A 23,313-nucleotide genomic window follows, 5' to 3' on the forward strand; every position below is an offset into this window, starting at 1 on the left:
CCTTCGATAGCTCAGCTGGTAGAGCGGAGGACTGTAGAGGCGCAGCCCGCGGGAATCCTTAGGTCGCTGGTTCGATTCCGGCTCGAAGGAGGCTTAGTTTTTGCGCCGCAAGGCCGCAGCCGTTTTTTTTTTTTTTCCTCTAGAGAGCGGTAACCACCTCCGCTGCCCCGCGGGGCCGCACCGGCCCTACTCACGAGCGGCGGGCGTTAGGATAGGCACCGTTACGCGTCTCCCCGCCGTTGCTCGCTCCTCCCTCCCCCCGCCGGCGCGAGGCTTCTCGCGGCCCCACCTCCCCCCAGCCCCGCCCGTGTCGCGTGCGGCGGCGGCAGCCAATGGGGCGGCAGTCCGCCTGCGCAGATTCAAACGGTGGCTCGGGAAGGAGGCTGGGCGCGAGATTCGGCAGCGCCGACCTAGCCCGCCGCGAGCGCGGCGGCGTAACCGGCGCCGCCGGGGGGGGAGGGAAGAAGCAGGCGGCTGGCTGCGGCGGCAGGCGGGCCGGGCAGGCTGAGGTGAAGCCAAGCCAAGCCAAGCGAGGCCGGGCGGCGGCGGCGGCTCAGGGCGGTAGTGACAGGAGGGGGGCGGCGGGCGGGATCGGGGCCGGTGCGCAGCCCGTCCTCGCCGTCAGGGCCCGGCCGAGCCATGGCTGACGCCCCCGGGCCGGGCCGGGGCTGAGGGCGGCCGGCAGCGCGTCGCGGATGCCGCGGAGTTCCGCGGGCAGGAGGGAACCGTCCCAGGAACTCGAAGCCCCCTTCGGCCGCGGCCGCCCCTCTTCTCTCCCCGCCCTGCCCGAGCTCGGCGGCTGCGGGACGGGGTGCTCGGGCGTGGGCTGGGGCGCTCCGCTGCCCTGGCGGCCCCCCCTATGCTGCGCCCCGAGGATGGCCAACGCACCGCGCAGGTGAGTGAACGAGCGGCCCGGCCCGGTCCCCGCCTCCCCTCTCCCTTCCGTGCCCGGTGCCGCCCCCTCCCCGCCCCGCGCCGCGCAGGTGCCCGCTGCCTGCTAACCCCCCCCACCCCACTCCGCACGGCCCCGCTGGGCGCTGCTCCGGCGGGTATCCCCTTCTGCTCGGGCGGAAAGCGTCCTTGGGTGTTTTCTCGCAGCCTGAAGCCTTCCTGAGGGAGAGCCTTCCTCGGGGGCTTCTGCAGAGATCCCAGATGGCCCTGATAAGTTTGTTGCTAACTGATACGGAGATGGGTGTGTCTTCACTTTGAATTCAAACGTGGGTCTGGTAGAAGTGCTTTATTGCTCCTGTCCTAAGTAGAAAGCCGCTTTGTGAAGTGATAAAACGACATAAAAGAAGAATGGGGACCGAGAAAGGAAGGGATGCTCAGTGAGCAACGCCAGTGCGCGTGCTGCCCGGGGCTGCTGCGGTGCTCCCGTAGAGCTAGTGCCGCTCTCAAAGTCGCAGATAATTTATTTGGCAGATGCTTTTCTTCCGAAAAGCCGCAGCTAAACCGAGAAAGTGATACTTTGGAGTGCTTGTGTAAGGAACAGAGGCGTGCTGAAGGCTGGCAGAGGCTCAGGTCTGCAGGAGCCAGCTAAGGGAGTGTTTTTGTTGCTTGTAGCGTGCGTTCTGTAACAAGGTACCTTCGTCTGCACTCCTGCAAACTGTAGTTTCATCTTTACAAAGCTTCAGCTTGTACTCTGTGAAGAGCATGAAGGGCTTTGATGTCACGGCAGAAAATAAAACTAGCTGTGGTAGCAGAGGAACCTCTGGTTAAAGATGTGTAGCTCCAGAGGAGCACTGTGGCAGTGAATGGTGATGATAAAGCCCAGACTCAACTGGTGTAGTTCTGAGTTCCCATAAGGCACTTTCAAGGTAATTAGTTGAAGTGTGGTGTGAAAAGAAACTATTATAGTTTTGCACCAAACGGAATTAAAGTGTAGTTTTCTTAAACTATACTTGACTCTTTGGTTGGTGTTCTTTTATTTTTTTATTTATTTTTGCATTGGGAAGTATTTTTATCGTTTTCTCAACTTAGAATTACAAAGTGAAGGAAAACTCAAGGTAAGCAGTGTTTAAAGACAGCTTGCACATAGCTCACAGAACACTTCATTGTTCCAGTTTACTTCTTTGATGGAACTTGGTGAATGTGTTCCACCCATGCCTTGTTTAAGTTCATGCTCACAGCTGCCATGAGTTATCAGGTGAACAGTCTTAACTTCTTTGAGAAATCGTTTGTTCCCAATTGGAAGGGGAGCAGTCCCAAACATCCCTTTGTGTCAGTTTTATAATCCTGTATCCCGTTCAGCATGAGACCAATGATGCAGGAGTTCCTTGTGCTGAGCCAGGTGCAGATGAGCTCACTGCCTGCAGAGTGCACTGGCTTCAGAGCTGTGGGTGTAAGGCTTCCAACTGCCCCGGCTCCATTTTTTTTATCACATTTTAATTATTTTCAAATCTGTATGTTTTTTCATAAACCTGAGGCTCAGTTCTTGAATCAGGTTGTTGTGCAGCGTTTGAGTAGGGAGGTGATGTTGACAATGGGCAAATCTGCAAGGCCAAATCTTTGGTTATAAGTAGATTGTATGGTGTACTCGGTACAAAATAGGATTATAATACCAAGATATGCTCCTGAAGTTGGTCAAGAGCCTGTGGGAAAAAGATGAGAGGTTGATCTTGTTGTTTGTGTTCCCAAACTTTTTTAAGTCCTAAGATAATTAATGGAGAACTCTTGCAGTTGTTTTTTTTTTTTAATATAGATTTCCAGCTTTTTATTCAAGAGGTGTGAATAAGGATATTAATCTTTAGACAAGCTGTCTTGTGCTTTATTGTTTGCACAAAGTTTTAATACAGCCCGCCTCACAGTGTTAAGTAGGGAAAATCCTGAAGGATACAGTGTAGGGTGTAGAAGCAGCATTACATGCAAAGCCAGAGCAGAAGTTGGGCACGTCCTATCCTGTACTAACGCTTTCAGGTAAGCAGTGCAGAGAAGGTATTCACTTTGTGTGAAATAACTGATAGACACACTTGGCTGGTCTGCGGGCTGTGTGGGTGAACTGTAAGCTCTGGAAAACAATTTAGAGCTCTACCAGCTAATATTTCTTCTGACACCAGCAGATTTGCTTCATTTCTGAGAGGAGATTTATTTACCTTTGTTTGGGGTGGGGTAGGGGGGAAGAATCCTCTAGATTGAGAAGATAAACTTAGTTCTGAATGTGAACTTGTGATGCTGTGCTTTTATACTGATAGTGAAATGGGTGAAACTTAAAATGCAGTGTGGAGCTGGCTGTAATTAAGGCTGTATAACTGGATGGGAGTCCCCTCTGTGTCTTTGCCGTAACTAACGCAGAGGAGCTGCCCTTCCTGCTGCTAGGCCTAGATTTCCTCACTTGTTTAGATTTGCACTGTCTCATGAATCACTGACGTGTGAGTTGAAGTGTTGTTTCCATGAAGCGTTTCCCTGTGCTTCGTATTTGAAAGGCTTTGTTTGTCAAGGCTGTGAAGTATGTATTTGTCCAGTAGATGGAGCATGACCTACATGGAGCAGCAAACGTTACCTGCTTTCCCGCCCCTTTGACTCCTACCCTCGGGGGTCAGCGCATACACCCTACTGATTTCTTGCTGCAATGTTTCTGTCTTCAAAGCCGTGATTTGTAACTAATTACTGTAACACTGAGGCGATGCGCAAGTCAGGAGACTGCTTAAAAACTCAGGCTGACCCTGAATTCTTTGGCATCTTTATTGTGTTGTAGGCATTATGGAGGTGGAACATGAATGTATCTTCTCAGACTAGTGATCCTCTTCATTTTATTTTTTCTAAAATAGAGATCCACAAACGTGTTACAAAATGACAATCTTAACAGCTGTTGCTTCAAACTTTGGCATCTTCCTTTGGAATGGATTATCTGTATCCTGTTGTATGGCCTGGAAATTTAAACTAATTCTGTTCCTTTGACATAGTGAAGTTGCTGCTGGAGGCAGATATTGTGTTCACAAGAACTTCATGCATTATGTTAGGATACGCAATGATTATGGAGAAAACTACAAATGATTATTCAGAGTTGTCTTAATCTTCTTTACTCTCCTGTATTCTGCAGTGAAGAAGATGAGGACTTTCAATATGCAGATCATGACTATGAAATCTCACAGCAAAGAAGTCTGAAGAAGATATGTAACAGGGTGAAATGGACACGTGATGAGGTGATTTTTTTTCCTGCATTCATGTCATTCCTATTCAGTGTTTAGGATAGATATTGAAATGTGTTATTCTTTAGTATTGGGATAGCTCATAATTCTTATTGGCTGAGATTGTCTTAACAGGATGAAAAGCTAAAGAAGCTGGTGGAACAGAATGGTACACATGATTGGGCTTTCATTGCTAGTCATCTACAAGTAAGTTGAATTTTTTGTTTTGCTTAAGTTCCCTTCTGGTCTTTATTTACTTTGATCGTAAACAGTTTGGAGTTGAGGTGAAACAAGCCAGAAAAGCCTAATGTATATGTTTTAATGGATGCTCGTAATTTGGACTTGAATTCCAGCTCAGATATCGGGACGCTTTGAGCTCAGATGAACTTGAATGATGAACTGAAATGACTTAAGGCATTAATTAAAAAACAACAATAACAAAAAAAAATCATTTAAATCCATACTTGGTGCTTGCTTTCATTATATAATATATTCTAATTTTCCATGGGTTTTGTCCCTTTTGACGATTGCATCTACAGTTCCCTATTTGCTTCTGAAGCAGGTAGGAAAGTGGACTGCACCTGATAGATCACTTCATAGGAGTGGGATTGATTCTCTAACTCTTTAGGATATGGTATTTGTATGTTTGTTTTTATTATTCATTGCTGTTTTTACAGGAGTGTCAGCTGCCATAATAAATATAAATCTCTCTACTAAGTGATATCTTCATTTGCTACGAATGGAACCTTATCACATTTCTTGAAAGTTTACTACTATAATTTTTCAGTGTTCTGTTCTGGTGGTTAACAGGAATGAGTAAAGGAGCTGTCAATTCAATTGCTAAATGACTCCTCAGCTGTATGAGCTGCACTAGTAGAAAATGCCTGCAACAAAACAGATGATGGTTCTTTCTGTTCTGATTAAATGTTGTTAAAATGCATAATTTAAAAACATAGAATTTATGAAGGCTGAAGTCACAACCAAGAAGTGGTACAGAGTGTTTAAAAGTTAGAAATCTAAAAATTAAAACCCTGCTTTTGGTTCCTGTCATATTGAGTGGGATGGTATGGTTACATGAAATTCCAGTGTGAATAGGTAAAAGTAAACTTGAACTCTAAGTACTGTAACATTTCTTTCTTCTCATAGTATGTAGAAGCACACTGCATAAAAACTATTTTTTTCTCAGCAAAGATCTTGAGCTTATAAGCTTATAAACTTTAAGGCTTGTAAATTTAAGAAGCATAAAAGCAAGTCACTGTTTCTTACATATGTTGTCTGCTACCAAGAAATGAGTGAAAGGCAGAAGATAGAGACAATATCAAATGCTGATGCCATTTTTTTTATACTTATCTGTAAGTGTAGCATGGACTTGCATTTATCTAATGTTCTGATTTCATGAAAAGTATTGCAGCTGAAAACAAATGCTTCTTGAGACAGAAAGCTGTTGTTTAGCTGTGCCCAAGTGAGGCTGAAAAAAAGATTCCCCAACTATTGTGGGAAATGTACACAGAGGGTCTGGCTGCCCAGATGAGAACTACTGAGGTTGGATCATCTGATCTGGGTCCCCTGCTTGGGCAGGTCCTGGGCAGCCAGCCCTGACTGATTGTATCCAGTCAGGTCTTAAGTATCTCCATGGACAGACTCCACAGCCTCTCCAGGCAACCTGTTGCTGTGTTCATATTACAAAGCCAAATAATAGGGGTTGGCATGAGTAGCACTTTGTTACTGATGCTCTTTAGAGAGGAAGACCAACTGTATCTTGAGTTACCAGCGTGTTTTTAGAACTCTTTCATTTTTGGGCTGGACATAAATAAACCGTCCCCTCTATTCTGCCCGAAAAAGTGAAGAATGCTGGAAGGTGACCCTCAAGGGGGAGGGAATGCAACTTGTGTTTGTTCTCCCTCAACTTACTGTGGCTAAAGCAGACCTGAAATGACTTTGTTTTATCTCGCCATGCCTTGCTTCTCTGCTCCAAATATCACGATTTCAGAAACTGAAGGTAAGAATGCTACAAAGCTCCAGCTTAAAAATTTTTCCCCCACTGAAAATGGGAACAACTTGCATCTATTGAAGATCTATCTTTTACGGATCATGTTTGCTGGCAAATGATATGTTTATAATAATTAATTCCAGTGTGCTTTTAAACCTACAATCTCTATTTGTGATTAACTTGAAATTATTATGGTAATTTTAGATGTAATTGTGCCTTTCGTGGTCTTGCAAACTGCCTCTTGTTTAACTTTTAGTTAGCATGGTAATGCCTTGAAATCAGTACTTGCTCTCCAGCAGCTTGCTCTGAAGGCATAAAATTACTGTGTCCTAGCATCATAAAAGGAATGGTACTATATTGTACTGGATCAGACTCTTATCTGTATATTTCTAGAGATCTGGCCAGCCCCTTGATAATCCCAAATTTTCTTACAGGTGCTTTTTAGGAGGTGAAGTGAAAACTTCTCTTTCATAAATGGGAACAGTATTTCAAAAGATCCTTAGTGAAGTTACAGAAAAGCACCATCTGTCCTGATCAGAAAAAGCCATGTTGTTTAATAAGTGTGTTAGCTAGACTTGATCTAAACCTCTTTCCCTTAATGCTGTAGTAAAGAACTAAGAATACATACGTTTGAGACTTAGAAAAATGTTTTCTTGAACGAAAAAGTATTTCTTGTATCAATAATTTATATAGGGAAAGAAACATTATTGTCAAAAGCATGTAAGTTGCTTAAAGGTGAGAAAAGATGTGGAGTACTGAGGATGAAATAAAATTTTTCTTTAAAGGAAATCAAGTTGTTAACTCAAGATACCAAATAAGACCATTGTAATCAGGTCAGAACTTTGTGTAAAGTTGCATTTTTGTTGTTGATTTTTTTTTAGCTGTGGAATAGTTCTTGCAAGCATATGGAAGAAATAATAAGGGAAGACATAAAAATAAAACTTAAGATTTTTATTTAAATTTGAGATAAGCTCATAATTCTGGCTAACTAATGTTTGTCTTATTTGAGTTCAACAAATGCACTGGCTTTCATTTCAGAATCGTTCAGATTTTCAGTGCCAGCATCGATGGCAGAAAGTACTAAACCCCGAACTGATTAAAGGTCCTTGGACTAAAGAGGAAGATCAGAGGGTAATGAGAACTAATGATGCTGTACTTTTTTACTGTAATAAAATTAACACATGGCTGCTAAGAGTGTCTACCACTTTCTTAGGCTTCATACCCACGCATGATGTCTCAAACTTATATCATGTGACAGTGAATTACATTGCACTACGCTGTTTGAGAAGGAAAAAAAATGCAGCTGCTCTTAGGCAGAGAGAATGTATGGTCTACTCAAGTTTTTCATTTTCCTTTGCCCAAATTGCTGGCTGAACTCTAGCCCACTGTACAGAAGAGATCTCTATGGCATGAAAGGTCTCATTTCTGTTTCTCAAACCCACCAGACTTAAAGGGAACGGGGCTGAGGGGAATTATTTTGTGCTCTGCTATTAAAGCTAATAATGCTGTGTTGGATTCCTTTTCCACACTTCTGTTGCAGCTTCTTACCTGCAGAATACAGACTGCCCTTATGGAGATGTACTTCCAGCTTTCACATACTGTATTTTAAATTTCCTACTTATTCCTGCTTTTTAAAACTAGTATTTATCAAATTCTGAATATGACCTGCCTAATCCACGATTTAACAGTTTTCATCAGTCTTTTTAAGGGAAAGTTTCAAATGTATTTTCAAACTAAGCAACACAACCAAAAGACTGTAGAAAGGTTGGGAGTGATTTATTTTTCATGCTAATGCTTTTGAAAAAAGTTGAACCAGGCATGACCACAGTTTCCTTTTTCAACTTTCCCAGTAGCAGTTTATGCAGTGGATGATGGGCATTCTGTAGTTTCTGAACATCTACTTCCATCATATGTACTAATCTTCTAAACCCTAAAGTTCATAAGTAATTAAAAATTCTTGAAAAGCCATGTCACTGTCTATTTCCTTGGGTTTTCTGTCTTAGCTTATTGACTATTATAATCCTTTTCTGAAACGAGTTCACCTGTGTTGGGTTTTTTTTTTGGTTAGGGGAAGTTTGCATTTGGAATTATAACATACTTTCCATTTGTGTTCCAGGTTATTGAATTAGTTCAAAAGTATGGTCCGAAGCGCTGGTCTTTAATTGCAAAACACCTCAAAGGAAGAATAGGCAAGCAATGCAGAGAGAGATGGCATAACCATCTCAACCCTGAGGTTAAGAAGTCTTCATGGACAGAAGAAGAAGACAGAATAATCTATGAAGCTCACAAGCGCTTAGGAAACCGATGGGCTGAAATTGCAAAGCTTCTTCCTGGAAGGTACAACACTATTTATGTTAGCTATTGCACTACGGAAAGCAGTTGCTACAAAATGCTTTTTGATATGATTTGCTAGTCAGAGTTCATCTGCCAAAACTTGTTACATATCACACTACTTATCGAGATATAGGTTTATCATTTAAGGTTTTTGCATATGGTTATGTATTCTTAAAAAGCCAGGAAATTTGGAGAAGGACCTCTAGCACCCTGCAGCTTCTTTCAGAATCCTCCTGGCCACTTAATTCTTCTAATTTCAAAAAAACACAAAAGATTTTGCAGAACTGAAGGGAGTACCTGCAAGTAACAGTGGAAGAATGCCTTAACATCTTATGACTTAATATCAAAGTGTTTTTTCTTCTGTTCAAAACAAAATGTTGCACAAAAACAGGACACTTTTGAAATAAAAAAATTGAAAAATAAAAGAAAGGGGGAAGGTTAGAGCCTGAGTCCAGGCTTAGGAACTGTGCAGTGCAAAGCTTGTTGATCTTGAAGTTAAGAATGAATTGTATATATTGATCTTATCTTTCATGTGTGATTGCCAACTTATATGCTTGTAGAAAAAAAATCTTCATATATGAAGTTCAGTGAAATAAAATTTTAGCCTTGTACTGACAATAATTCAGTGTTAAGCTTCCCTCTCCAAATGTAGCATGTGTGTTCAAGAAGTAACTTTCTAACTGTGTGTAGGGAACGTCAGCACCTGTTACGCTGGGGGAATGAGTCCTTCATAGTGTGTTTAGAAGTTTTGACACTTCGTTTATGCACTGAAATCACAAAATTCAGGAAATCATTAGGAGGAATAGGATTGCATTCAATCTGAATAGCACTGCAGGCAGGGAAGGTGAATTTGTTAAGGACACAGATGGGACTCATTGCTGAAGATAGATAGACCTGGGAAATGGGGGGAGAGTCTAATGCTAGTGCAAAAGGAGGAATACCTCCTGGAGTTGAGCTCAAGTGAAGGATAGTACTTAAAGCCAGTTCTATTTATGTGCACCTCTTTAATGCTGGTAGTAATGATGCTGGTTTTTAAGACTAATGCATTCATCCTCAACTTTTGCCTAGTATTGAGGGCTTTCATCATGCTTGTCAAGCTGTGGGCCTTTCCTTCCCATAGGAGTGGCAGTAGGTATTGGTCTTTGTCCACGCCTGCTTTCTTATAATGGGTGGCACCATGAGACACTGGTACATTCTTCCACAGAGCTGCGTACGTGAGCGTTAGAGCTGTGAATGCATGCTGTCATTTTTGGGAAAAAATGAGTTTGAATGGTAAGAGCACTGTGGGTAGTATACACTGCAGGGCAGTAGGCTAAGTGTCTCAGCTTGAAGCTCTGCAAATTCAGTAGCATGGGGTAGATGTTCTAGTGAGGGAAGTTGGTCCAAATATCCAAGAAAAAAGGTTCTCACCTATGATAAGTACCAGAAACAAAACCTACTCTTTTGCTACTTGTAATATCCTGCAGCCTTGAACTAATAAGTAGAAGGCAGTTTTGGAAGGAGCAGCTTTCTGGTAATTCTTTCAAGAAAACCTAACACTGGTAATAGAGCTTCCAATCAAAGTTACTAGAGCTTTCTGGATTTGTGGCCTTGGATTAACCTGCATGCACAGACCCTGTGAACAGTGTTGTATCTTAAACGTTCTGAGATATGGAAACCAGTTATTGTTGTACACTTTCATTTTAGGACTGACAATTCAATTAAAAATCACTGGAATTCAACAATGCGGAGAAAGGTGGAACAGGAAGGATATTTACAACATGATACAAAGTCTAGTTCTGAGATAACTGGCTCCTCTAAACTTCAGCAAAAACCTTGTTTGACTATGGAAAACTTGCATGCTCAGAATCAATTTTACGTCCCTGTTCAGACACATGTAAGTTCTAAATTCAGAATAACTAGTGTTTCGCAGTTTAGAATCATATATTGGGTTTAGAAGTAGAAACTCATCTGTGAGAGTGAAGGTCTATTAGATATTTTTGTGATGTTATAGTAAGCTAGGATTTCTAAACTATAGTAAATATTTTATGTACGGTAAAATGGAACTAATTGTATAGACTTACTTTTTAAAGGGAATTTAAAATGATTTGTGTCTTTTAGGTTCCATTGTACCAGTATGCTTCACCAGAAGGCAGCTATATGGAGTATACTTCTGCATCTGCTAACTTAGTTCAGGTAAACTGCTAACAGTTTTGTAAGTGAAGAGAGCATACTATGTATTAAACTGTGAAACAAGGAGTAAACATGTAACTTCAAACTGTCTCTAAGCCTTTATCATTCATCTTCATTCATGTATGTTCCTCTGTAAGTAGATCTTCTGATTTGATTGGTAGGAAAAAAGGAGCTGTCTCTATAGATACCAGTTGTAAAAGTGAGCTTGTTTGCTTTAATCTCTTTCTTTGTGAGAGCTCTATAAGGTGACAGTGAAGTGCCTAAGAAGATAGTTCAGTGCTCGCTTCTGAAAAAAGCATGACTTAAATCTTACTATTAGCTAAATATTTAGGTTGAAATTATAATTTCTTAGAATTACCTGGCTCCTGTGAGATTTCAAGACAGGATTTGTCAATTAGTTGAAGGTGATGTTTTGCAGCATTCTAAATACCAAAGTATTGAGAAAATGTGAAGTATAAAACAAACAAAAAAAAAAGAGCACAACCAATGACTAATGTATCTTTATGCTTGTTATACTGGTTAACTTCAAATGTGTTTGAAATTGCTCTTGTATTGCAGAATATATAGATTAGACTAGATAATCTCCAGAGGGCCTTTCCAACCCTTTCTATTCTGTGAACTGGGCTTATCACTAAACTTCCTGGAAGAATTTTGTGAATTTTAAATGAGTGAAACAATAATTTTGACACTGGGAAAAAATATTTTGCTTGTGGTAGGTGCGTTAAGGTCATCCTGCAGAACTCTGTACCTAATCTTAAGTTTCCTTGTGCGGTTGATTTGCTTCACATGGAATTTTCTTTGCTGCTCTCAGTGTAGAAATACAAATCATAACAAAGCTTCATGTCGCCTCTGACGCTGGATTGTACTATAAAGTAATGTTTAAAGATATTTTTTGCTCCTCTAAGTCCTCCCTAAACTGGGAAGTATAACTAGTTTTGAAACTTGTGGTGTATATTCTTGCTGCCTATTTGTAGCATTGTTAGAAAGTTTTAAGCATTTTTTTTAAACAAACAAGCAAATAGCTCCAAGACATTTTCATTTCTGATAGTTTCTGAATGTCTAGATACTTGATCAGCAAATGTTGATTTGAAATGCTTTCTTATGCAGTAAGGAAAACCAAATTATTCAAAATTAGGAAATGCATGAAAACACAAACACATCTGCAAAGGTACCAACATTGATGCCTTTGTGTAAGATGGAACGGAGTGACTTTTAGTTTAAAAGTGTTATATTTAGCATTTATAGATTATCTCAGAAAGCATATTAGAATAGTAGTTTGTATTCTATAATGTCAGATCCTTCTGTTAATTGCTGGGCTTGTTTTGCTCACACATGAAAATGGCATTACCAAATGTGATTCAGCTGGAACAGCTTTGTTCCAGCAGGTTGCTGGTAAAAATGTAGCTGAAGTATAGCGTGGAATCCTTACTGTGGAGGGGTGGTAGAAGTGGAAAATAGTAACGGCTTCTTTCTTAAATTTTTCAGCCATCATTTGTTGATGATGACCCTGACAAAGAAAAGAAAATAAAGGAACTTGAATTGCTGCTCATGTCAACAGAGAATGAAATCAGAAGAAAACATTTATCACCTGTAAGGACTGTACATTTCTATAGATATTTTAATGTACTTCACTGAGATTAATCTTCAGAAATTCAGTCACGAATGTTTGGATTTGTATTTTTTTATCTGACCTTTTAAAAAGTGAAGTTGTCTATCTGTTATAAAAGAAAGTCTATGTATTGAGTTGAGGCAAAATACAACATTCTAAACTGTAGAAACACTAGAAATATGCCCTGCAATTGGACAGCCATTCCTTTGAGAGCTATGATTTTAACCCTCATCAAAAGTTAGCGTGTGCTTGTTCATATCACTGCAATTCAGTTTTGTAGATCAGCAATGTCAATCAACTGTTTGACAGAGAATAGTGAAAGATGTATTGGATTTGACCTATTTAACTTCAAAAGATTACCTCTAGTCCTGTGTATTATATTTGTCAAACTTTTGCATGTGTTTGCACTACTTAATGTCCACATTTAGGACAGCAGTATATCAATTTGCACTGTACAAAACTTTCATGAACTTAAATTACGTGTGGGAAGCTTGTAGGTGATAGACGTTTCCTCAAGAACAAAGGGCTGGGAGTGATGTCGGGTACTTAAGAAACCCAACCTTACTGTTCACTAATTTAGATTACAGATGAACCTCTGGTTCAATTTTTAACTATGATTTTGTTCAGCTTCAAAGCTGAATATGCTCAAAATTTTTTTTCAAACTTTTTAGCAGGTTGGAAGCCTACCTAGCTGGTCTGGAAGTTTTGTTATGGAAGACTGTGTACCTAATACACTAAATAGCCTTGGGGAACAAACAAGCGAGTTCTACAGCGTGGATGAGACCCAGGGCACATCTGTTCAGCAGAATTCACCCACTAAGTATTTGGCAGTGGAAGCAAATTCAGTGTTATCATCTCTACAAACCATTCCTGAATTTGCAGAGACGCTAGATCTCATTGAATCCGTAAGTCAGTATTCATGCTATTTTTAAAAGGAAAACTAAACGATTCATTTCACAACATCAGAGCTTAATTAGTATAAAATATTTCTGAAATTACCTTATGCTGCCCTTGTCCGTAGTTTCTCTCATGCTAAGCGATTTGTTTTATTGCTTGTTTTAAAATATGTTGTTTCAGTATTGTGTGTAAGGTACAGGCAGTGTAACTTTTCATTTCATAAATAGTGAGGGAAGAGAGTTTTAAGATTGGTTTAGCTGTTGTGAAATAATCTTAGATAAACCTGCTAGTACTTTGGCGTTTTTCATCTTGTCTTATAGGATCCTGTAGCTTGGAGTGATGTCACCAGTTTTGACCTTTCAGAGGCTATTGCATCTCCTGTCAAGCCAGCTCCATTAAAATTAATGCAGGTTCAACACAATGAACGGGCTGCAGAGTGCCAGTTTAATGTCAGTGTCATGCTTGATGGCAAAAAACACAGCAGCGTCAGTGGTGAGGAAGAAGCGGTTTTTCCATCTACTCCAAATTTAACTAAATATAGGACTTCACCTGCTATCCTAAGGAAGAGGAAGAGATTGCGTGTTGGGCAATCACCAGTTAATGAACTGAATGATGGCGTGTGCAATGATGCCATCAGTGTTGCACTAAAGCACACACCGGTGAAAACACTACCATTTTCTCCATCACAGGTGAGTTTAAATATAAACACAGCTAAACTTGGAGGGCTGTGGTGGCTGGGTACTGAATTGCAAATACTTTCTTCCCAAGGAGTAAAGCACAGCCTAAACAAACATGTCCAAAGACTTCTTAAAACATGTGTTTCAGGGTAGATCTATCAAGAAAACTTTTAAATAACAGTTCCTTTGTTTTGAAGACTATTTTAGTGGCGGACTTGCAGCTCAGATCACCCTTACACATGCAAGCAATTGTAGATAAAGACCTATTGTCCCTAGCATAAACAAGCAACAGGAATTACTAAACTGAAGAAGCTTCAGTGATAAATATGGCAAAAGCCCAGTTTATTGGGGCTTCTCAGTGAAAACTCTTCTGATACACATACAGATTTTTAGTGCTTGATACAGTGATCCTTTTATCGTTTGCTTAGTTTTTCAACACTCGCTCTGGAAATGAACAATTTAACCTTGAAAATCCTGCATTTACATCAACGCCAATCTGTGGGCAGAAAGTTCTTATTACGACTTCTCTACACAAGGAAACGACACCAAAAGCTCAGAAGGAAAATGCGGGGTAGGGTTATTACATTAAGCATCTGTTGGTGTTGCTTAAATAAAAGCAAGTTTTTTTCTAAATGTTGAGAAATTATTCTACCCATATACATGCTATGGGTGAGTTTTAGAAACCACAACATGTCAATATTTGTATGCTAACATAAATTGGCTTTCTATTTAACCTAGCAGTTAGACAAGTTAGACTTGTACTCAGTTATTTTTTCCTTTTTTTAAATGTAGAACAAAATTAATTTATAATTTTTGTATATAGCTAGAGTAATGTTATTGTGATTGCAATACTTAATGATTAACGGTGGTGGTATCTATAGTGTGAATTAAGGAATTTAAAAATGGCTTGTAGATTCATTTTATGAAATTATTGTTGATAAAGTAAAATATTTAAGCACATGTGAACAATTTTATATGTTTAATAGTTTTCAGACTCCCACGATTAGAAGATCTCTGTTGAGTTCAACACCAAGGACACCAACTCCTTTTAAAAATGCTCTGGCCGCTCAGGAGAAAAAGTATGGCCCTCTCAAACTTACGGTATGTGGTGATGTAATTTGTGTTCTTGTTATTTAAATTATAAATGCTCCTTTTTTTTTTTTAAACATTGTAAGCCCTAGTGTGATCTTAGCCTGTTTTAACAATGCTAATGTTTCACTGAATTTCAGCATTATCCTACAGAATTGCTAGGATGTAGGTGAAATATTGCAGATGTTTTATGTTGGACAAACTGTAGACCTTCAGTGCAGTATGGAGGCACTGCCTTTTTTGAATGATGTTCAGTATCTGTAATATATCTTCAAGAAATACTGACTGAGACTAAAACATTGCCTGTATGTTTGTCAGTTTAAACTGGTGCAGCTGTGTTAACGTTGTGCCTCCTACTAGGTGGTAACATCATTGTCTGAGAATTTAGTTTTAATTCTTTAGCATTCTGGTTTTCAAAAAGAAGAATCCTAAGTGAGAGAGTGAATGGATGTCAGTTTGCTTGTCAGATAACCTAGCAAGAGCAATCTGGTGCAGATGAATGTGAACAACTTCTTTATTTTAAGAAATATTCACATTTAACTTGAAAAAGTGCACTATCTTTAGATCTTCTGAACCATGTAAGAGCTAAGTTGTTTTCTGGTTTTGGTTTTTCAACACTGTTAGGACTGAAACTTGATGTTTATCACAGCATGCTAGTATTCTGAGCTCTTTTGGATGGGAAGATGCTTAGAAGTGCTGTACCCTTCTTAGGAGTTTACCTGAATGAAGCCTGGAGTTTTCGTCATCCAAAAAACAACACTTTAATTTATCAATTCATGACTCCTTTGATTCTTCTGGCAGTGACAGAAGACTATTTTTGGCTGATTATGAATAATGTTTTTTTTTTTTTTATAGTAATCCAATTTTTGCTTCTTTCTTAACCTAGCTTAGGTATGTTAATGCATAATAACTTTTGGAATTCAGTAGACATGCTTTTCAAGTTCTGAAAAAATTCCAGCCAATGTATATTGACTACTTTTTTTTTTTTTTACAAACACAGAAGGTAGCTCAGACTTTGCCACAGGGCTTGGCACCATCTGTGTTACCCTATAGATTCACAGTCTCTCACTATGCAAATGGGGCGGTTTGGCATGACTGTTTCTGTCCACTGTTAACCTCCTGTTCAAAATCAAATGTTGAAGGCTTAAGGGAATTCTTCTCCTGTTGGTACACAAAGGAGCCATCTGTATGGCTTCTGTGAAATTCTGTACTGTACTTAGAACTATTGATGTCTTATTCAAAGATTTGTATTAGAACTAATATAAATTCCTTTCCTAACAAGAGCCATACTTTAATAGTACAGTTTTTAGCACGTTTTTGTCCGTACATGTGTATATATACCTGTATTTGTATGTGTTCAGTACACATAAGGAATTTGTATCCCTTTTGTCAATGGATAGCTAGTGCTAAAAATGTGAACAAATAGTTTGCATGTCTTCTTCAATGCTGAGTAACTAGGTGGGTTGTTTTTGTTTGTTTTGAGGCACTGTGTGCAGGTAGGTGTTTTTTTCTGGATAGAAATAACATGGAGTAACTCGAATAGCCTTGAAACGGTGATCCTTAGTTTGTAACAATAGCTTAGATCCTTCATCTGTTGCATTTCTCAAGATTTCTTATTCTGCAAAAGTAAAATGTGGTGTAAAAGCTAGCAGCTAATAGACTTCCTGTATTTTCTAATCTAATTTTTAATTAACTTAGTCACAACCACTTGCCTTCTTGGAGGAAGACATCAGGGAAGTTTTGAAAGAGGAAACTGGAACAGATATATTTCAGAAGGAGGAAGATGACTCTGTGTATAAAAGCTGCAAGCAGGAGGTAACTTCATAATAATAATTTCAGCTAGGCAATAATGGCTTTTAAATAACATTTTATAGTCTTTCTCTGCAAAACATTTGTTGCAGCACAATTCTTCTAAAAAAGTCAGAAAATCACTGGCCCTTGATACATGGGAAAAAGAAGAGCTTGGTGTCCAGCTCTTCACAGAAGACAATGGTCTGGATGTACAGGTGGGTATTAATATTAATGCAGGTGGAATTGAATGTTGTTCACTGTGTCAGCTAAAAGAGATTGGTTTGAGTTTAGATTCATCAATCTATGAAGTAAAAATCACTTTCAGTTTGAACTATTACTTAAAGTACTTAAGCAGTACTTAAATATTGGGGTTCTGTTGGTTAATTCTTCCTTTCAGGCATTCAAGGAACAGAAGCAGGAAATTTTGACTAGGGGGAATGGTGTGGATGCTTAGAAGTGTGTTGTAGCAGAGCTGCTTTCCATGCTGGTTAACTGTGAACTTTAGCACATATGGCACACTGAAGCTCTCTGTAAACCAAATAGATGACGTTTACAGCTGTGTTTTGCATGCTAGGCATTCTGGTAGATGTGATGTGAGAATACCTACTTGCATGCTAGGCACCATGGTTTTCCTTTTCCCATTTCACATAATAGGAAATATAATATAATATGAAATATCCTCCATGTAGGAAATGAAGTTGGTGACATTTGTCTTCTTGAAACAATTTGAATACTTCTTCCTCAGCAATCAAGACATTGAAAGTTCAGAGATGAGACTGTCTTGGTCCCGGATTCCTTTAAAAAAGTAGCCTAATATTATTACAATTGAATGACTAAATAAATTAATCATTAGTTTTTTAGTTTGTGGGAAAACTTTATTCTAATATTTATATTAAAATAATGCACACGGGTGTTTAATTCTTGGAATAAGTGTCTATGAATCTTGATCAGGTTTTAAGCCATGTTTAAGAACCTGAAAAAAACCCCATGTGCTTAAGTCATACCCCCTTCTGTTTAATGTAGCTAGTTTTCTAAATTCCTTTCTTAAATGCCTCAGACCCCACCACAAGCCTTTGTATCTATTAGGCCTTGGGTGCTCCGCCACCTAGTGGAAATTCCCTGCTTCTCCAAAAGCAACCTGTCTTACCGTGAGCATCGCTCAGAGCTGCAGTTGTTCAAAACAGAAACAAAATCCTCAGTGCTCTTTTCATAAAGACTTGTTATGGAATGCTGTATTTTCCATCACTTATGGTCGGGTTATTAAGCTAAAAATGAGATGCACCATTTATGTATTGCTACAGCAGACTGGAAGGAATAGCTTTTCTTCCTTTCCAGTGACAGACAGGTCCTGGTGCAATAGGAGACACATTTCCTAGGAGAAACTACACTTTCCTAGGAGAGATGCTGGTGATATAAAAATCTTTGGTGGAAATTGTGGTTCTGTAGGGACGTCAGCCAGGAGTAAAGTCCAAGGGTAAAATGAATCCACAAAGGTAGTTTAACACATTTTAATGGGGTATTTTTGTAAGCAAACAGATACTTTTTATTCTCTAAAACTGCCATATACCTTTCTTCTGCTTTGCTGTAGTAACGCTGGATTTTATTTCTGAAAATTCTATTAGCACGTAGAACTCGTGCAGTGGCCAATCCAGTGCTTGTTGCAGTTCTTAAAGCAGTTCTTCCCTTGATACTAATATGGCAGCACAAGAAATTGAGCAGAGGAGGCGGGTGACCAGCATGGCTGAGCAAGGACCTGCAGCTTAAACTAAGGGAAAAGAGAGAAGTGTGCAGGGAGTGGAGGCAGGGTTGTGAAGCCTGGGAAGAATATAGGGACGCTGTCTGCATGTGTAAAGATAAGATCTGGAAAGCCAAGGCACAGATAGAGCTGAATTTGGTAAGGGATGTGAAAATTGCTTCTTTGACTATTTGCTCTTTGAGAAGGCCCTTTGACTCCTCTGATCACAGCAGTAGAATATTATTTTTATGAAGCACTGATTACTATTTATGTTCCCTATCTTTTTTTTTATTTATAGTCAGAAAATGCATATACAACATCTTTGTTAATGGTACCATTGTTGGAAATACATGACAACAGATTTAACTTGACATCAGAAAACCAAGATGCAAATTCATCAAACAAAGCAAATGCAGTAATTAAGAAGAAACTGAATACCTGTTCTTCAAAAAATGCCAAACTGGAGAAATCTCTTCAGGTCTGGTTTCAAAGTATTTTTCTTAGTTTGGTTAGCAGGTTAACTATTAAATTCTTTTTTCTTTGTTTCTGTCTTGTTCTAATGTCTGTCTGGAATTGTTCTATTGAGCTTTCTAATTTTGGTCAGAGTTTCCATTATCCTTATTATTCGTAAGTCAGTCATATGTCCACAAAGTGTTTATTCATACCTAAGTTCTTTAAATACAATCCAGATGTTTAAACTGAGTGTCTAAATGTGTTTCCAGTGTAAAACCAGGAGAGCAGGGACTTAGAAGGCAGGTTTGAAGAAGTCAAGCACTAGGAAAACTTGCAGCACTGACTTGTTGCAAACTAAATCTCCATTGCTCTTAAGTTTCTTGATTTGTCCAGTGTTCATACTTCAGGGGGATGTGATAAGCAGAATTAATCCACGGGTTCTGTTTGGTGATTGTTCTTGCAATGAGCCTGTTCCTGTACAATCCTATATTTTCCATACTGATAAAACTGTTAATTAGTTCAGACAGTGGAACCTAGTTTGTGTGTGTATTTTGACCACCAGGTTTCGGGAAAGATTCTCTTTGACCTGATTTGGCACCTATAGTTTTGTCACATAGAATTTAATGTATAGTTTTTCTCTCAGAACATCTACTTATCTGAATAAATTCTAAAAGCTAACATATAGGAAGACAGGGCACTTGGAGCCTTCCATTTTTCACTTAATCATTGTAACAGTGATGTCCTTTAAAGTACAAAGACAACAGTATTGTTTTCTGATCTTCTTTAATGATGAAAAAGAACACACCTCGCATAATTGTGCTATCCAAAAAAAGAATTATTAAATGCTGTGAATTGTACTAAAGGTCAGTTTATCTCTCTGGCTGAGAACTACACGCTTCAGAATGCCTGAAAGGGGACTTAGTCATACCATGCTCACCCTTATTCTCACTGAAACATCTTTCTCTTTTCTTTCCCTCCCCACAGAAATTCCATTTACCAGTTCTTCTAATCATGGGGCCCTTCCATCAATCAAGTCATGCTACATTCATAGAGAAATTCAAATGGCTGATTTTCTCTGTGATTTTAAATGAGTTTTTCTCCCTGCTGCACAAATGAGAATCTTGTATTCTTCCTTATGCTACGGTCTGCTAGTGTCAGTTCTGGTTTTGAGCTACTACAAATCAGTTTAAGATTCAGTGACTCATGTAAATGTGCAGGATTTACTTGACGGAATGAGCAGGACTTACATTCATTATTTTTGCTTCTAATGCCTTTACCATTTCTAAAATATCCCCTAGATGTCTGGCTGTTCTTGCACAGCTGTCAGTTTGGTTCAATTAAGTCCTTTACAGTACTTTTTTCAGCTGCCAAACTCTTTTGCCTTCCTTGATGTCACCCAGACAGCTGTCAATAATGCTTTTTGCTTCTTGTTGAGCTTAGCATATTTAAAGGATAAGATATTAAAAAAGACAACTTAATTAACTACCCTTTTAGGTTTCAATTGCTGAACTAATCTGTTTTTAAGAGCATTTTTTGGTATGTTATAACTTGAAAATGTAACACAGATGCACTGCTGGTGAGCTGGATTTATGGGAGGATGAAGGAGCTTTGTCGCAGATGTTAGGTATTGTCTTACAGAATAGGGTCCTTCCCTGTAAAATACAGTATTGCTGGAATTTCATAATTTATTACTACTCTAGAAGGCTGTTTGAGATTTGCTTAATTCTAAAGAAGAAATATTTTTCTTTAAAGAAGAATCTTTTAAACTGAATTTTATTTTATGCAGCCAAATTACGAATGGGAAGCTGTTGTTTATGGAAGAACGGAAGACCAGCTTATCATGACTGAGCAAGCAAGAAGGTATCTGAATGCATACACAGCTACCAACAACTCTTCGAGGACTCTGATACTGTGATGGTCACTGCAACTGACAACCATCTCTTTTATTGAAATGGATTTGATGTTGAAGGGGATGCCAGCACAATACTTGTGAATTAAGTCTTTACTTTGAGACTGTCTGCTAAGGAAAGCCTTTAGGTGACCTTAACGCTTCCTTTCTTCTCTTGACTGACAAAGAACAGACATGAAACTCCTGTATTCTCTACAAAGGGATAGTACAAACAGTTCTGCAATGATTTCTTAAATATTAAAAATGTAACACCCTTAAATACTGTAAAGAAAGGCTAAGAGCATTGCAGTATGTACTGAACATACATTTTTAAGTCTATTTTTCATATTTATTTTTTGACTTGCATTGCTTTTTTCTGCTAGTGTATGGAGTAGATTCATAGATCGTTAATGGTTTCTGAATGAACAACATAAATGACTGAATGTGCTTCTGCTTATGTAGCATTTTCCTAGTATGTAAAGAAACACAATGGAGAGTTGTATAAAGGAAGGATAGAAAGTTGCACTACTAATTTTTTGGTATGCTGCAAAACAGTGAAATTAACTACAGTGTTAAATATATTTATTTGCAAATGGTACTAAGAAGTAGGCAGAGAGGGGTGAATTAGGTTTTAGTGTAAAGCATCAGTATTTTCTTCATAAATCTCAAAATGAGATGATTGTTGAATGTATTGTACAGTGTGTAGTGACAGGGAAAAACTTGTAAATTGGAAAGGAGTCTTTTTATAATTTATTTTCATTTTAAAGCTTAAATGTAGATATTTATATGTATGCAGGTTGTCTAGAAGCCAACGTTGTTTCCTGTTAAAACAGCTGAAACAAAGAGGACAAGTTTAAACCTTTGACCTTAAAGTATGGTATAGCAGAAGAATTACAGAGCTGAAGCATACAAATCTATACTGAATGTTACATCTACATAAAGATTGCACTATACCCCTTAAATCATGTTGGTCTACAAAATAGTTACAAGGTATACCTGCAATATACATCAACTCTTCTCATACCTTGTTTTAATATATTTAGAAAAGAAGGCTAGGGTCCTATATGTGATCCAGAAGTACTTTGTCCTGCATAGGAACTAAAAACTAATGCATTTTATACCTTATTATTATTCTTATTTTAAAGAAACTTGGCACCTTGGATCTCAAAACAGTTGTATCTGCACTTAAGTTTGACCATTATATACTTACTAAATGTTTGAAGAGCAAAGAACATTCTCTTATTTACGAAACCTTGGTCCTTATTTAAAGGTATACAGGTCACAACAGTTGCTTTAGTTGCCTATTTTAGGTATTTGCACTTATTTTATCTTTTTCTTTTTTGAAGGAATGTTTTCACTTGGTTTTGTTGTAGAAATTTTTATGTAGTTAATTTCTAGCAAATGGCAGTGGTGTGTTATCAGCAAATACTGACAGGTAAATAGAATTATACACTGTAGTTTTAGCTATTTATAATTCAGACACTCTTCCTCTCCACTCCCGGGTGTGCTGCTACAGATGGTGGCAGAATCGGCTTGCTGCTATGAGAGATGGAAAGAGCGAGCATCATATGCACTGTACGTAAAATAACACAAATGTTGTCAGGTTCTCTAGTTAACTTTGAGATCAACCAGTACTATGCAGGGCGTGGAAAGTATTCCTATCATTTTTAATATCAAAGATGGTAGAGGGTTATTTATTGGTGGAGAATTTTAACACGTGACGAGTTGACACAAAGAAAGTAATTGGTTATTTATCTTGTTTAAACATCTCAGAGCTTATACAATCCTTATTTTTAAGAGTTCTTTTATTTTAAATATTAAATATTCACCTGGCTGTGATAGTAGTGTAGGCATAAACTTTTTTAGCTGTTTTTAATTCAGACCAAAATTTTAAAGAGGAGGACGAGGGTGGGGGGTGGAATCCTAGAACTAATGGGATTGCAAAAAGATCCATCATGCCAAGATTACTCCTCACCAGTGAGATCCAAAAGGATGCATTTTGAATTCTTGGCAGTACTGGATTTAGTTGTACGTTACCACAGCGGATTTAATAAAAGCTTTTATGCTGGAGACTGCTTTTAATTCACCAAGGATTAAGTAACATCTGTACAGAGAATGAATATCCAGAATTTGGATGATATATTTCAGTAGAAATGGTATCAAAAAAGCTCCCTATTCTGAGTCTCAGCATAGGTTTATAAGTAGTATTAATTTGGTTTGGTATTGGTTGGATCGTCTAGTTAACTCCTATTTTGTTTCTTTAGCAAGAAGGTTTTAATCTTTGATGTCAGGCATCTTTTATTTTTTGAATGTTGTGTGCATTTGCATTTTTTTCAGTTTATAGGTAGACCACATGCAGCAGCCAAACTTGCATGAAAACTAAATACATATTACTCCTTTTATTTTTGTTTGTTTTAAGTTTCAACATACTGTACAACAGACACCTTGTTTATCTTACTTTTTGTTGTACTACAATCTTCTATGTAAGAGAATCTCACATACCAGACAGACCATATTAATGTCAGAAATAAAGCATCTACATACCAGTTTA

The 23,313-nt window shown here is 38.6% G+C and overlaps 1 protein-coding gene and 1 non-coding gene across 3 annotated transcripts; both read left to right on the top strand.

Moving 5' to 3' along the window:
* On the top strand, positions 1-90 carry TRNAY-GUA (transfer RNA tyrosine (anticodon GUA)). Its single transcript is given in 2 exon segments — positions 1-37; positions 55-90. It is a non-coding gene; the product is annotated as a tRNA-Tyr (tRNA).
* A 434-nt stretch (positions 91-524) lies between these two features.
* On the top strand, positions 525-23,313 carry MYBL1 (MYB proto-oncogene like 1). Of its 2 annotated transcripts, none has more exons than XM_065751906.1 (16): positions 525-895; positions 4,040-4,142; positions 4,263-4,334; positions 7,156-7,248; positions 8,234-8,454; positions 10,138-10,327; positions 10,552-10,626; positions 12,109-12,213; positions 12,904-13,137; positions 13,450-13,818; positions 14,235-14,377; positions 14,793-14,907; positions 16,594-16,710; positions 16,797-16,901; positions 18,720-18,899; positions 20,661-23,313. In XM_065751906.1, the coding sequence occupies exons 1-16, from the start codon at positions 696-698 to the stop codon at positions 20,787-20,789; spliced, it is 2,451 nt and encodes an 816-aa protein (XP_065607978.1). In that variant the 5' UTR covers positions 525-695; the 3' UTR covers positions 20,790-23,313. The 2 variants fall into 2 exon arrangements, with proteins under 2 accessions (XP_065607978.1, XP_065607979.1); XM_065751907.1 differs by having other exon boundaries at positions 14,814-14,907.

This window comes from Cyrtonyx montezumae, unplaced genomic scaffold, assembly GCF_038088225.1.
Source record: "Cyrtonyx montezumae isolate F1298 unplaced genomic scaffold, pur_monq_1.0 scaffold_8, whole genome shotgun sequence".
Taxonomy (NCBI): Eukaryota; Metazoa; Chordata; class Aves; order Galliformes; family Odontophoridae; genus Cyrtonyx; species Cyrtonyx montezumae.

What these genes read in the sequence shown, in the direction of transcription:
- MYBL1 (XM_065751906.1), top strand. Translation starts at nt 696, where the DNA reads ATGCCGCGGAGTTCCGCGGGCAGGAGGGAACCGTCCCAGGAACTCGAA. An exon ending in GAAGAAAACATTTATCACCT is followed by an intron (nt 12,214 to 12,903) that starts GTAAGGACTGTA and finishes CAAACTTTTTAG; the next exon opens with CAGGTTGGAAGCCTACCTAG. An exon ending in ATAAAAGCTGCAAGCAGGAG is followed by an intron (nt 16,711 to 16,796) that starts GTAACTTCATAA and finishes CATTTGTTGCAG; the next exon opens with CACAATTCTTCTAAAAAAGT.